We start from the raw sequence: 11,969 nt of genomic DNA on the forward strand, positions 1-11,969 counted from the left end.
TTATTCGTCGTTACTGTCACTTAGCGCCATTTCCTTGTCTTTCCCCCTTTCTCACCGAATCCCCCCCCCCCCCCACCCACTTACTATAGGGTACGCACCAGTATGTTCCCTCTCTATGAAAGCACTTCTCTATCTCCGCTGTAAGTCAGTACGGGCCGTATTTTTGTGTATTACGGGCCGGGCGTGAAAAGTAACTCTTTATCGGAAATTTTGGGAACACAAATTCGGTCCCTCCGACCCCGGAGTGGGAGGGAGGGGGGGGGGGGGGGGGGGGGGGGGGAGTTGGGCTTTCTTCTTTATATTTTCTTTTCTCTTTTCTCTTCTCTTCCTATTTCTTTTCCCTTCTCCTTTCTTTTCTCTTCTCCTTTTTTTCTTCTCCTCTTCTCCTTTTTTTTCCTCTTCTTTTCTTCCTCTTTTTTTCTTCCTTTTTTTTTGCGCCGCCAATAGGGGGGGCCGCGGCCGTTTCGGCCCCCCCCCCCTGGATCCGCCACTGCTCTTCGCTCATTAGGGACTTTTAGATTCGCACGAAGACAATGCTTGCTACGATCGACGTCCTTTTAATGCACTGCCTTGAATGGACGTCACACTTATCAGTCCACGCAAATCGAAGAGTCCCTATTCATAAATCGACGTCGTCCGCGGATATGATAGGAAGAAATTAGTCGGTTATTTCAGCAGTGCAAGAGAGCGAAAAGAAGAAAAAAGCTCAGCTCAAGCGATAGATTATCTCTAATTAATTAGAAGATTTTCCTGAAATTCTTGTCTCCTGATACATTCTTCCCCGTATTTTGTAAATATTTTGCGATGGGTTACTCCAACAAACTCACAGAAGAAGAGGAAATGCTCCAGAAAAAGTTTGCGAAGCTAAGGAAGAAGGCAAGCTCAATATATTGTCCCATATATTCGGTTTTGTGTTTGTAAATCCCACACCCAAAATATACGATTGCACAGTTGGTGTTACTGCATGCCATGATATGTCTAACTTACTTGTCGAAAAACCTTATTGATCTGTAAAATTTTATCTTCTGTTTTTGTTTATATTATTAAATGATGATGGTGATGATGATAATTATTATGGTTAGGCCTATCATTTATTATTACTAGTCTAGACTAGAGTAAAGAAGGGGGTAATCGACCAGCTTCAGTTTTCGGCCAATTGGTTGGATGCATGGTAAAATACCTTTAAAATACATCGCATAACAGCATATCACATATCCCACACATACCATACCATGCCAGAGTCACTGAAGAACCACATTTGCAATGAAAAATATATCCTAAAATATCACATTTTAGCGATGTAATCAGCGGTCCCGCTGCCCGAATCTGAGTATCGAGTATCTTATGCGTGTCTGTAAGAAATATGGGTACCATAAAATGAGCTTTATTTCAAGTATTTTTCAGATTAAGAGCCCGATTTTGTGCTAGTCGCAAGCTCAAAAGTATCTCACCGCATGTATTAAATCAATGCAGCCGGACACTGCAACGCACACACGATATCTCTGTCTAATTCAGATTCCAATTTCCGATCACTGCAGTAATAGTTTTCGGCCTGGCGAGCTCCGGGAGCTCCGGCGTGGAATACCTGCTCCGCACGCTAGTACTATAGATCAGCGCGGAAACGCACGGCGCGCGCTCGCTTCCTATTGACTTTGTACATGCGGCCGAAAACGGGTTCGCTATGCCGATAACTGACTCCGAAACAGTGAAAATTGAAATGAATATTGTCTTGGCAATTCGTGATTTTTTTCTGGGATTCTTTTTTTGTTTAAATAATAATAATATTTGCTTCATGATTTGAACAAGAAATGATAATAAATAGGAAGTAAAGGGTCCATAAAATAGGATTTTGTCTTAAGTGGCCGAAAACCCCCTCCTTTACTCTAAGCCTATATTAATAATTAATTATCATTTATGATATTATATTATCAACACAATTCACATCATCAATCCATCACATCATCTCATCATCAATTCCTCATCATTGTCACCATCATCATCATCATCATCATCATCATCATCATCATCCTCCTCCTCCGCATCATCATCATTATCATTATTTTATTATTATAAGAGTTTAGACAATGACTAGACTTATATATAATAATATCATTATCATCATCATCATCATCATCATCATCATCATCATTATCATCATCATCATCATCAACATCAACAATATACGGAAGAAAAGGTAGTCCTGTTGGTCTTCCGGTCGCTTCTTCTTTATGGTTGTGATTAACAGATGAAAACAACTTTGAGGGCACACTAGAGAGATGGATCACGTGCAACACACTGGAATTTAGACCAATAATTAACAAGTAATCTTTTGAAGATATTCAAACTTGGTGCTGTTACCACAGCTTTTTTTGGTATTTTGTTTGGCTTTTGGGGGTATTTCAGGGTTTTTTTCTTCTGAATATTAAATAGAAGAAAAAAAGGAGGCGGCGGCCAAAAAGCAAATGGCGGGGACAAAGGACACATTATTTTTGTTATTTGGCCTCATACAGCTGCAGGTAGCCTAATTTTGTAATGATAATAACAAGGAAATGAGTTTAGAGCACTTCACTGGACAAAGAATTAGATAAGGTGTTAGATACAGTAATGAATTGATAACAAAACTAGAATTGTATTTAAAGTATAGAACAAAATGAAATAAAGAATAAAATAACTAAGATCAAGATCTATCTTCATTAGTTCATTCTTACTTGTTGGCCGTCGAGATTTGCTGGATCAGGGTTTAAACAATTTATGTGGATTCTGTTGATCGTAATTTTTCCTCACAGAAAAAGATGATTCAGCAACTAAGACAGAGCAAAACAAATCCTCAAACCCCAACAACTCCCCAACCAAAGGCTACAAAGAGACGTAAGTATCATTTCTTCTTAGCTTACTGTATGTTCACATCTTGAAATAAAGTGTAAATCTTAGATATCTTTTTCATCTTTAGTGGTCTCCCCCCCCCCCCCCCCCCCAAAAAAAAAAAAAAAAAAAAATCTTGCCCATGTATGTTATTGACAAGAAAAATGTTCAAGTTGAAAGGAAGCGTACTCTAAATAAAGGGGGAAAAAAAAGAAAAAAAAAATGTGTTGCCTGTGACATGTACAAAAAAATTAAAGAAAGGGGAGAGTACATATTTTAAGAAAACCAGAATATATTCAGAGATAAATTTCATCCATTATTCAAGTGTCTCATGTAGCAATTATGGCAAAATTTGAGGCTGGCTAGAAGATGAATTAAAAGAGTTATGCTTTGATTCTATAATCTGTGTTTAATTTGTGGAGTACTTTTGAATTTTGAATGTATATTTCTTTCATGTTTACCTTTTTTTTTTGTCCATTATACTTTGGACCGATTCCATATAGAAACTTTTTTCCAAAATCCTTTTCCTTTGTAAAATACAAAAGGCTTTTGTAAACTTCTTTTTTAAATATTTTTTTTTAAAGAAGATGTTTATGCATTTATTGATAAATCAAATACAAAACATTCAATTAAGAATAATAGTATATAATATAATTGATTTACATAAAGAATGACAACTGAAATACACACACATAAAAATGCATATATAATTGAAAACTTGAAAGTATGGAGGTAAGTAAAAAAATCAAAATAAATGCAGAGGCCAACTACGGTATCATAATCGTGAATGTTTGAGTCGATAGCAGCCGGGAAGGGGGGTACATGGTGCTGTTATAGGAGAATAGAGTCATTAGAGTGTCATGTTTCCAAATGGTATTTCTTTGCTTTCCATTCTAGCTGCTGAAACAAGTCAAGAGGATGCAAGGGAACTTGCCAAGAAGGTGCTAGCAGCTCAGGTACATATGGTATATTGCATTGAGAGAGAGAGAGGGAGGGAGGGAGGGGGAGGGAACAATTATCGCCTGGGCAGAAAAGATAACAAATGAAGAAGTTTTCAGAACAGAAAAGCAAGAGTAAAACCAACAACACAATAAGAAAGAGGCAAATGCAATTTGTTGGTTACATATATACAGAAAGGATAATCTAGAGAAAACAATATTCATGGGGAAAATTGCTGGAAAGAGAAGCAGGAGAAAGCAATGTCTCACATATTTGCCAAGCCTGAACAAATGGGCAACCCAAAATGAAATCAGCAATACCCGCTTTTTAAGAATAGCAGATAATAGATAGAAATGGATGGCCATGGCCACCAATCTCTGTATTAAACAGACCTGGGACTTGCCGATGATGATGATGATGATGATGATGATGATGATGATGATTGTCTGTTTGTGTTTTTCTCTCACATTTATGCACAGCACTCCAAATCAAACAAGCCTGAGAATAAAGAGAAGGGTTTCAAGAGGTCTCGCAACCTAGAAAGACAACGAAATCAAGACAAGCCTGTCAGTGCTGCACCCTCTTACAAACCCTTTGATGATCATAAATCGGGTCTGAGGGGTGCCAATGAACAATCTTCATCACCCAGTGTCGACTCTTCTAAAAAGAGTCTCTATGACAGGTAATTAAGGGCTACGTGGATGCTACTATCCATTCAAAGAGACAATATTTAAAGCCCCACTGTACTACTTATAGCTACAGTACTTGCGCCCTCTATATATCGAACAATGCCTAATCGGTGCCTGTTTGTTCCCCATGATCCCATTTTTTCTATGTTAATTGAGAGCTTCTTTTTTTTTTTTTTAATCTACATACAATCCTTTTGAGTTACAAAATTATTTGCATTGAACTTTGATGTGTTGCGGGATTAACTTTACTTTTTTTACTTAAACAAATTTTTTAAAATGACGTTGATATATTATATTGTCACACCTTTTTTTTTTTTTTTCTTTCGTATATTCCCTGATCAACTTTTCTTTCTTTTTTCTTCTTCCTTCTATTCCTCTTTCTAGTTCCGTCTTTCTCTTTCTCTTTCTCTCTCTCTCTCTCTCTCTCTCTACTTTTTTGATGACACAGAAGGTTTTTAATGTTTTTAATATTTTAATATTTGTAATATATTTAAATTTTAACGTAATATTTGTAATATATTTAGATTTTGATGTTGTATTCATAATATATTTAGATTTTGATTTACCGGTAATGTTTGTAATATATTTAGATATTGATGTAATATTTGATTCTCATTTTGTTTCATTATGCATGATTTATAGTCGTACGTTTTAGTCATTCATATTTTGATCGTTCATTGTGTTGTATATTGACTTTGTAAATAGAATAATTTCAGCTTCCCAGTGAGTTGCATGTTCTTTTATTTCAATAAATCGAATCAAATTAAAAGAAAGCTGATTCGATGAGAAAAACACCTGTCAGTGAGCTTGCGGGGAGGTCTAATTTCCCCTGGCCAAACTAGTACAGACGGGCTTTGAAAAAGAATGGCATTCGATGTGAAGTGTTGTGGTCTAGTGAATGAGTTGATTCACTGTGGATCACAAGGTACAAGTTTTGAAGCTCTGCCACAGCACTTTGGCAAGGCATTAATCACTGTTTGCCACTCTCCACCCAAGTTTAGAAATGGGTACCTGGTAGGCAGTACTTTCACTGTGCTTTCACTGTGGCTGAACTCAGGATAATACTAATACAACACTTCTGGATTAAGTTGAATTTTGTCCTGGTTCAAACCTTAGCCTTTATAGCAGTAAAATACTGCATATAGAGACACTGCAGATACACTGCAGATAGGCCTACTATTAAACTTGCCTACCACAGAAAGATAATCCGGAAGGTTTTTGCTTTCTTGTTGTTCATATCTCTTTCCATCTCACCATCACTATATTTCAAGAAAGTTAGGAGGCATCAACCAGTACTTTGCTGATGAACTAATGCATTGTGTGTTATTTGCTCAAAGTTCTGAGATCATAAAGGTCAATTTACACGAATACCTTTCCTTAGATTTCCTAGTTATAATACGTAATTGAAGATACCCAACCTCAGTTGATTTATTGTAAACAAAGCCCTTGTTGCTGTGTCATCTCATGTTTGTTTTACTTTTTTTGCTCCATCATGTTCAGTTTTGTGAGCAGTGGAACTCTTGAGGATGAGAAACGTGGCTTCAGTAAGTATAAGCTTCTCAAACTCTACAGAATATCGATACGCGGAGTCAGATCTTCATATCCTGTTAGTTTTTTTTGTGTGTAATGATTTTTATTGTTATACATGTAGATGGGCGACATATACTTGATTTGCCATGAAAAGTATCCATAGCAGAATTTTTATTCTTGTGTAGTGTTACAGTGTAATGTCAAATGTGCAGAAAAGGATGATGTAACTCTTGAGCTTTATTAATATACTTTGGGGTTAAAGTCATGGAACAAATTGAATGTATTCACTTGCATCTCACAAAGATATGTGATAGTAGAACTATACAATATTTTAGAACAGTATGTGCTCATGTATGTATGTCCCATTTTATGTTTCTTGAATACTAATTACCAATCGTTACAAACTTTAGTAAAACCTTAGGTATATATGGTTTTATTTTATAATTCATTCATGTATGAATTGAGCAATTATTTACAAAATATTAAAGGATATGTTTTACTTTGTCACGTCATTAGGGTCCAAGCAGTTAAGGATTCAACATACAACAAATAAGTTGAAATAACATTTCCTCTTATCATTTTTTTTCTCTTGTGATTATTGTATTATCCTTCATCAATATTATGAAATTAACAATTATTTTAATTTTGTCCTTTGCCTTGTAGATCAAGAAGGTGGTAAAAAGCAAGGACACACAATCTTTGTAACTTCTCCTGAGATCAGCGAGGATCTGTGTAAGCAAGCCTTCAGCAGGTTTGGTACGATGGCCAACGTCTCACTGGAAGTAGAAAGAAAGTAAGCATCCTTAGAATATATGTAAAACACCCAGTAAGGAGAAACTATGTTCATTTATATTTGTCTTAAATGCAAACTCCATATATGTTTGTTATATGCCGGAAGGCGCTCATTTAAAGTGGTGTAGCATGGCACATACTGGTTAATGCCATCTACGACTTCTTTTGGACAATTGCACGTAAACGAATGGACTTGATTAAACGGTCGCTAGCGTTTGCGAAACAGACCTAAGCATAGAGATCTATTAAGACATTTCTATGGACCGAAGTTCTCCTCACGCTTCGTATTGTGCATGCACGTGAATAATGCGGTGGTCGTAGGTAGTCGTATTATACCCGATTGGCCCTGAGTCAGGCCACGGAAAAGACACGTAGTCTCGTCATGCTACACTCCCTTTAAGATCTGGGTTCCCCATGAAGGAGAAAGGGAAGCTAACCAAGGAATTAATATATAGACTGCATAAATTAAACAAAGAAAATTTGAATTGGAGTTGGCTACAGATGGAGATACAAAAAGAATAGTTACGAGACGTCCTGACCAACGGTCACCTATCCCCCCTCTCCCTCCCCCCTCCCATAGAGGGGCCCCTTAAGTAGATGAAGATGATGGTGAGGTGTCATGGTCGATTGGTTTAACACTAGACTGCAGTGACTGGAGATGCAAAGGTACTGGTAGTGGGTTCTCTCCACCCAGGTGTCCAATGACTGCCCGAAGGAAGGAATTTCTTGAATGCACCGAAATTGGTGCCCCATATATGTTAGATATGACAAGCACTATAAAACTATCCAATACAACATACCTTTCGTTAGTTTGTTGAATTAATCTAGTCATCTGATTGGTCAAAATTGGAGTCGTGATTTTAGCCATGCTTGCCTACCGGTCAATAGTTAAACGGTTAACGGGCCGCATAAATGAATTCCCCTCGGGTCGCCGCCCGCCCCGTTGCGCCTCAGGGTCATATCAGAATGTAATGTCCCCTTGAGCCTATAGAAACAGCGATGACTCTCATAGCAGTCAATATATCTTTATAATTATATTGTTATCATTATTGTTATTATTATCCTTATTATTAATGTTGTTGTTGTCATTATTATCATCTTTATGGTTTATGATTTTGATTATTTTATGTATCAGACGTGCCTTCATCACATTTGATAAAATGGAGGACGCAGACAAGGCCATTGAAGAGATGAACGGTACCATGGTGAATGGAATGACGGTCAGAGTAGCCATGGCCAGGAGACAGCCTTCTCTAGAAGCAGTCCAGAATAACACCAACTCACCCTGGACCAAGATAGGTGAGATGAACAGATTTGTTTGTTGACAGTTTAAAGCCCCACTGCACTACTTATAGCTACTTGCGCCCTCTATACAGCAAACAATGCCTAAGCCGTACCCATTGATCTCCCATGATGCCCTTTTTCTTATGTTAATTGAGAGCTGATTTGATGAGATAACCACCTGCCAGTGACCTTGCAGGGAGGTCTAATCTCTCCATGCCAAACTAGTGCAGACGGGCTTAAAGACACAATAGGCTTCTCTTCATCAGCTCGAGTTGGCCAAATAGCCCGCTATTTTGTGATCGGAGAAATTAGCCCGAAGTTACAAGTTGTGTCTTCATCTCGAAACCGAACTCAAAAAATTTGCTCAGCCTTTGTGCATAGTGCGAGTCTTCGGCCTGGTGAAGGCAGACCAACAAATAGCGGGCTATTTTGCAAACTAGCCCAAGATATCTTGGGAAGATTTCCAAAGCAAATAGCTCACTGTTTGCGTCTTCACCTGCCAAATAGCCCGCTATTTCTTGATCTGGCTAATTTCCTGGACTCGAGCTGATAAGGACAGGCCTTATAAGAATGATCTAGAGATTTCTCTTCAGTTCCCCTCTATATAGTAAGCACTCAACATTAAAACAACAGAAAGATATATTATTTGTTTTTCTGTGACAGGGTTGTAATTGATTTTATTTTTTGTTTCCTTTTACACAGCTGGTGGGATCACCAAGACAAGACCAAAGGACAGTAGAGAAGTAGTGGTGTATGATAACGATGACCCATTCGCATAAGAGATGTAAGACAATGATGACCCGTTCGCATAATAGATATAAGACAATGATGACCCTTTTGCATAGGAAAGATTTTCACCGAATGCCAGGATGACAAAGAATAATGATATACGGCAATGATGAGCCGTTCGCATAAGGGAGATTATCACCAAATGCTAGGATGACAGAGAAAAATGATATATGACAATAATGAGCCATTCGCATAAGGGAGATAATCATTGAATGTGATGGGCTATGGCAGGAGAGAAGTAGTGGTTGTATACCAGTTCGATGTTTGGACTTGTGAAGATGCAGATCATCACTTTGATTTTCAAAATCTGTTGATCCAAATCATTCGACCGTCGACCAATCAATTACAAAATTACAGTTATCTCTTATGTACAGCATTGTGAATTGTGATTGACAATCAGTTTATTGTTGCCTGGCGATCATGTACATGTGATCGTGCATTTAAGATGTTATTTGAACATTCAGTTTCAGAACGTGATTGTTCTACATATGCTCCGTCATAAGATAATTTGTCACCAGTTTTTCATTTTGGAACCAGATTCCGAACCCTAGACCCATCACTACAGTATATCAATCATAACCCTTGGCCTAATCTAAAACCAGATTGCAACTGTCACCTTAAACCCAGTATTTTTTATGAAATAGATAAAGAGTGCAGAGCAATTATCGCTGAAGCATGTGCTGAATAACTAGGAATACCAGCCCGTGAGTGGAGATGGTGCACATATTCATTGTGTGCTTGAAATCTAATGGATAGCATCACGATCGGTAAAGCACTATAAGTTCGAAAAATTGAAGTATGAAGTGCTTTACAAATGTCATTTGTAAGCTGTCTTGAATTTAGGGTAAAATACTTAGCCAAAAGCTTCAACTCATCAATACCAAATTTAGTATTTTATCTACTGTAAGTAAAATACTCATATTCCTGACATAGATACGGAACTGAATACCTTCCCCGGATCTTGTCCTGCCTTGTACAATTGTGCATTTGTCACAGCTTCTGTCCTCCTCTCATCACTATGTGGGAGGGTTGGTTGGTTATAGTGTTAGAGTTTACTCTTCAAGAAATCATTTCATGATTTTCGGTGTTTGGAAGGGAAAAATGAAACCCCATGATATAATTTAGTGAAATTAATGCAATATGAGATGTAAGACGTTCATATAGAAAATACCAGTGTTGAAATGCTGATAGGTATTTTTGAGCATATATTCATAATGTGCTTGTAGTTATTGTAAGAAATGTACATTGTTGTTTCATGTATGTAAATAAATAAATGTAGAAAGTATCACCTGTATCCTGTGTGCTGACCTAATTTTAATGGCTGGTGAGTTTTATACAAGTTGGGTTGCAAACTTTTTCAGAAAATTGCTTAGATAATAACTAAATGCAATGCAAAGTTGTGCCCACATAACATTAGATAACTCACATAGGCTGTGCAGTATTTATGTAAGCAGTAGTTTAAAGATACTATGTCCCTTTTGCAGCCAACCTCAAATTCTGTAGAACTTTGCAGAAATTATGAATATGTCATGTATGTCCTATCTGTGAAATTTAAACATTAGCAATGTCCTAATATTCAAATTATGCAAAGAAAGCTGTTTACTTGCTAGACTTCACTGACAGACACTATTGAGTGACTGACTGGCTTTTTTTTCCTTCTTTGGTAATGAGCTGTAAAGGGTACAAGAGCATTTGTCTACATCAATAACCCACTTCTTGTAATGGCCAAAATTAAACTGATTGAATCTTTGCGCAGCATAAAACGTATGACCATTTGGTACAATGGTCTGAAAATCAAGATTATTACTTATTGGCTCTATAGCTCCTAAGTCGATTTGACAACTAATAGTCGTTATTTTCCCACTTGAAGACATTTTCAAGCCTCCTTTTTTTTTTAGGGAAGTTCTAAATTAGCATTATCTTTCAAATACCGTTGGAATTTAACCTTTTCATTTTTTGGCCTGCAAATGGGACATAGTACCTTTAAGGTAGGGAAATTATAGTGAACAGATTTTCTGAAATTATTGCAACCATAATATAAACCTCGTCCCTCCCGGCCTACAAAGTTACCTCTTGTGTCTACACTGTTCTTCTCTTTCTCTTTTCTTTTCATTGTTACTTATTACCCTCTTTCTCTCCATTACATGCTTCTTGGTCTTGCCTTACATTTTCTACCATCTCACACTCTATCCCCTCTCTTCTTTGTGTGCTCTTTCCTTCAATCTCTATCTCTCCCCACTCTTTCTCTCTCCCTTAATACTTGCTACCATCCTCATTGACCTTGCTTCCTTTCTGCTACTCCCCCTCCCTTCTCTCCCTTCCTCCCGCTCTCTCTCCTTCTCTCTCTCTCTCTCCTCTCTCTCTCTCTCTCCCCATTCCCCTCTCTCTGTCCCCTTCTCTCTCAATCTGTCGCATCCCCCAGCATATATCAACTACACTGTACTAGTATTGCATTCTTCTGATATCTTCTGCAACTCCATCTCAAGACAACAAATTGGACAGCATGTACTACAACCATGACAACGTATAGTTTATGCATATTGTATATCTTTATTCCATCTTCCATATCATGCTTCTCTGTCTATCCAAACAACCCATGTTGAATATACATTACATTCAAATTACATGTATATCATTATCAACATCACATGGTACATGCATCACAGTTTCCTTTTCATTCCATTTCAAATTACACATGTATATCAATATCACATGGTCCACCCCCCCCCCCCCTCCCTTCCCTAACCCCTGTGATCTAGCACTTTAATACATGTAGGTGCTTTATTTGACATAGTTTGAAACATGTAGTTCGTGGAACAATAAAGCAGTTAATAAAATCCTGAGCAGTCCATACAAGACTTTAGTCCTTTCACACTACTAAACAATACCGTATATACCACACTCGCATGGTCTAAATCAGGGCCTCCTTTTATACAACTTGATATCAATAACAAGATACAGTAACTGCTATATAAAGCTACTCAAATCATTGCATTTGATTGGCTGTGGGCAAAATTGGTACATAAATAACAGCTGTTATTGATGTGAAGTTTTGTAAGAAAGGGCCTCAACGGTCAAAGATGC

General features: G+C 37.5%; 1 protein-coding gene across 1 annotated transcript; it reads left to right on the top strand.

Annotated features, from left to right (window-relative positions):
* Nucleotides 1-600: 600 nt before the first annotated feature.
* LOC584649 (negative elongation factor E) lies at nucleotides 601-10,177 on the top strand. The gene is made up of 8 exons (XM_784505.5): nucleotides 601-876; nucleotides 2,787-2,868; nucleotides 3,760-3,818; nucleotides 4,281-4,483; nucleotides 5,991-6,034; nucleotides 6,684-6,813; nucleotides 7,948-8,111; nucleotides 8,799-10,177. The coding sequence occupies exons 1-8, from the start codon at nucleotides 805-807 to the stop codon at nucleotides 8,873-8,875; spliced, it is 831 nt and encodes a 276-aa protein (XP_789598.3). The 5' UTR covers nucleotides 601-804; the 3' UTR covers nucleotides 8,876-10,177.
* The last annotated feature ends 1,792 nt before the right edge of the window (nucleotides 10,178-11,969 follow it).

This window comes from Strongylocentrotus purpuratus, unplaced genomic scaffold (assembly GCF_000002235.5).
Source record: "Strongylocentrotus purpuratus isolate Spur 01 unplaced genomic scaffold, Spur_5.0 spur5_scaffold_4, whole genome shotgun sequence".
Taxonomy (NCBI): domain Eukaryota; kingdom Metazoa; phylum Echinodermata; class Echinoidea; order Camarodonta; family Strongylocentrotidae; genus Strongylocentrotus; species Strongylocentrotus purpuratus.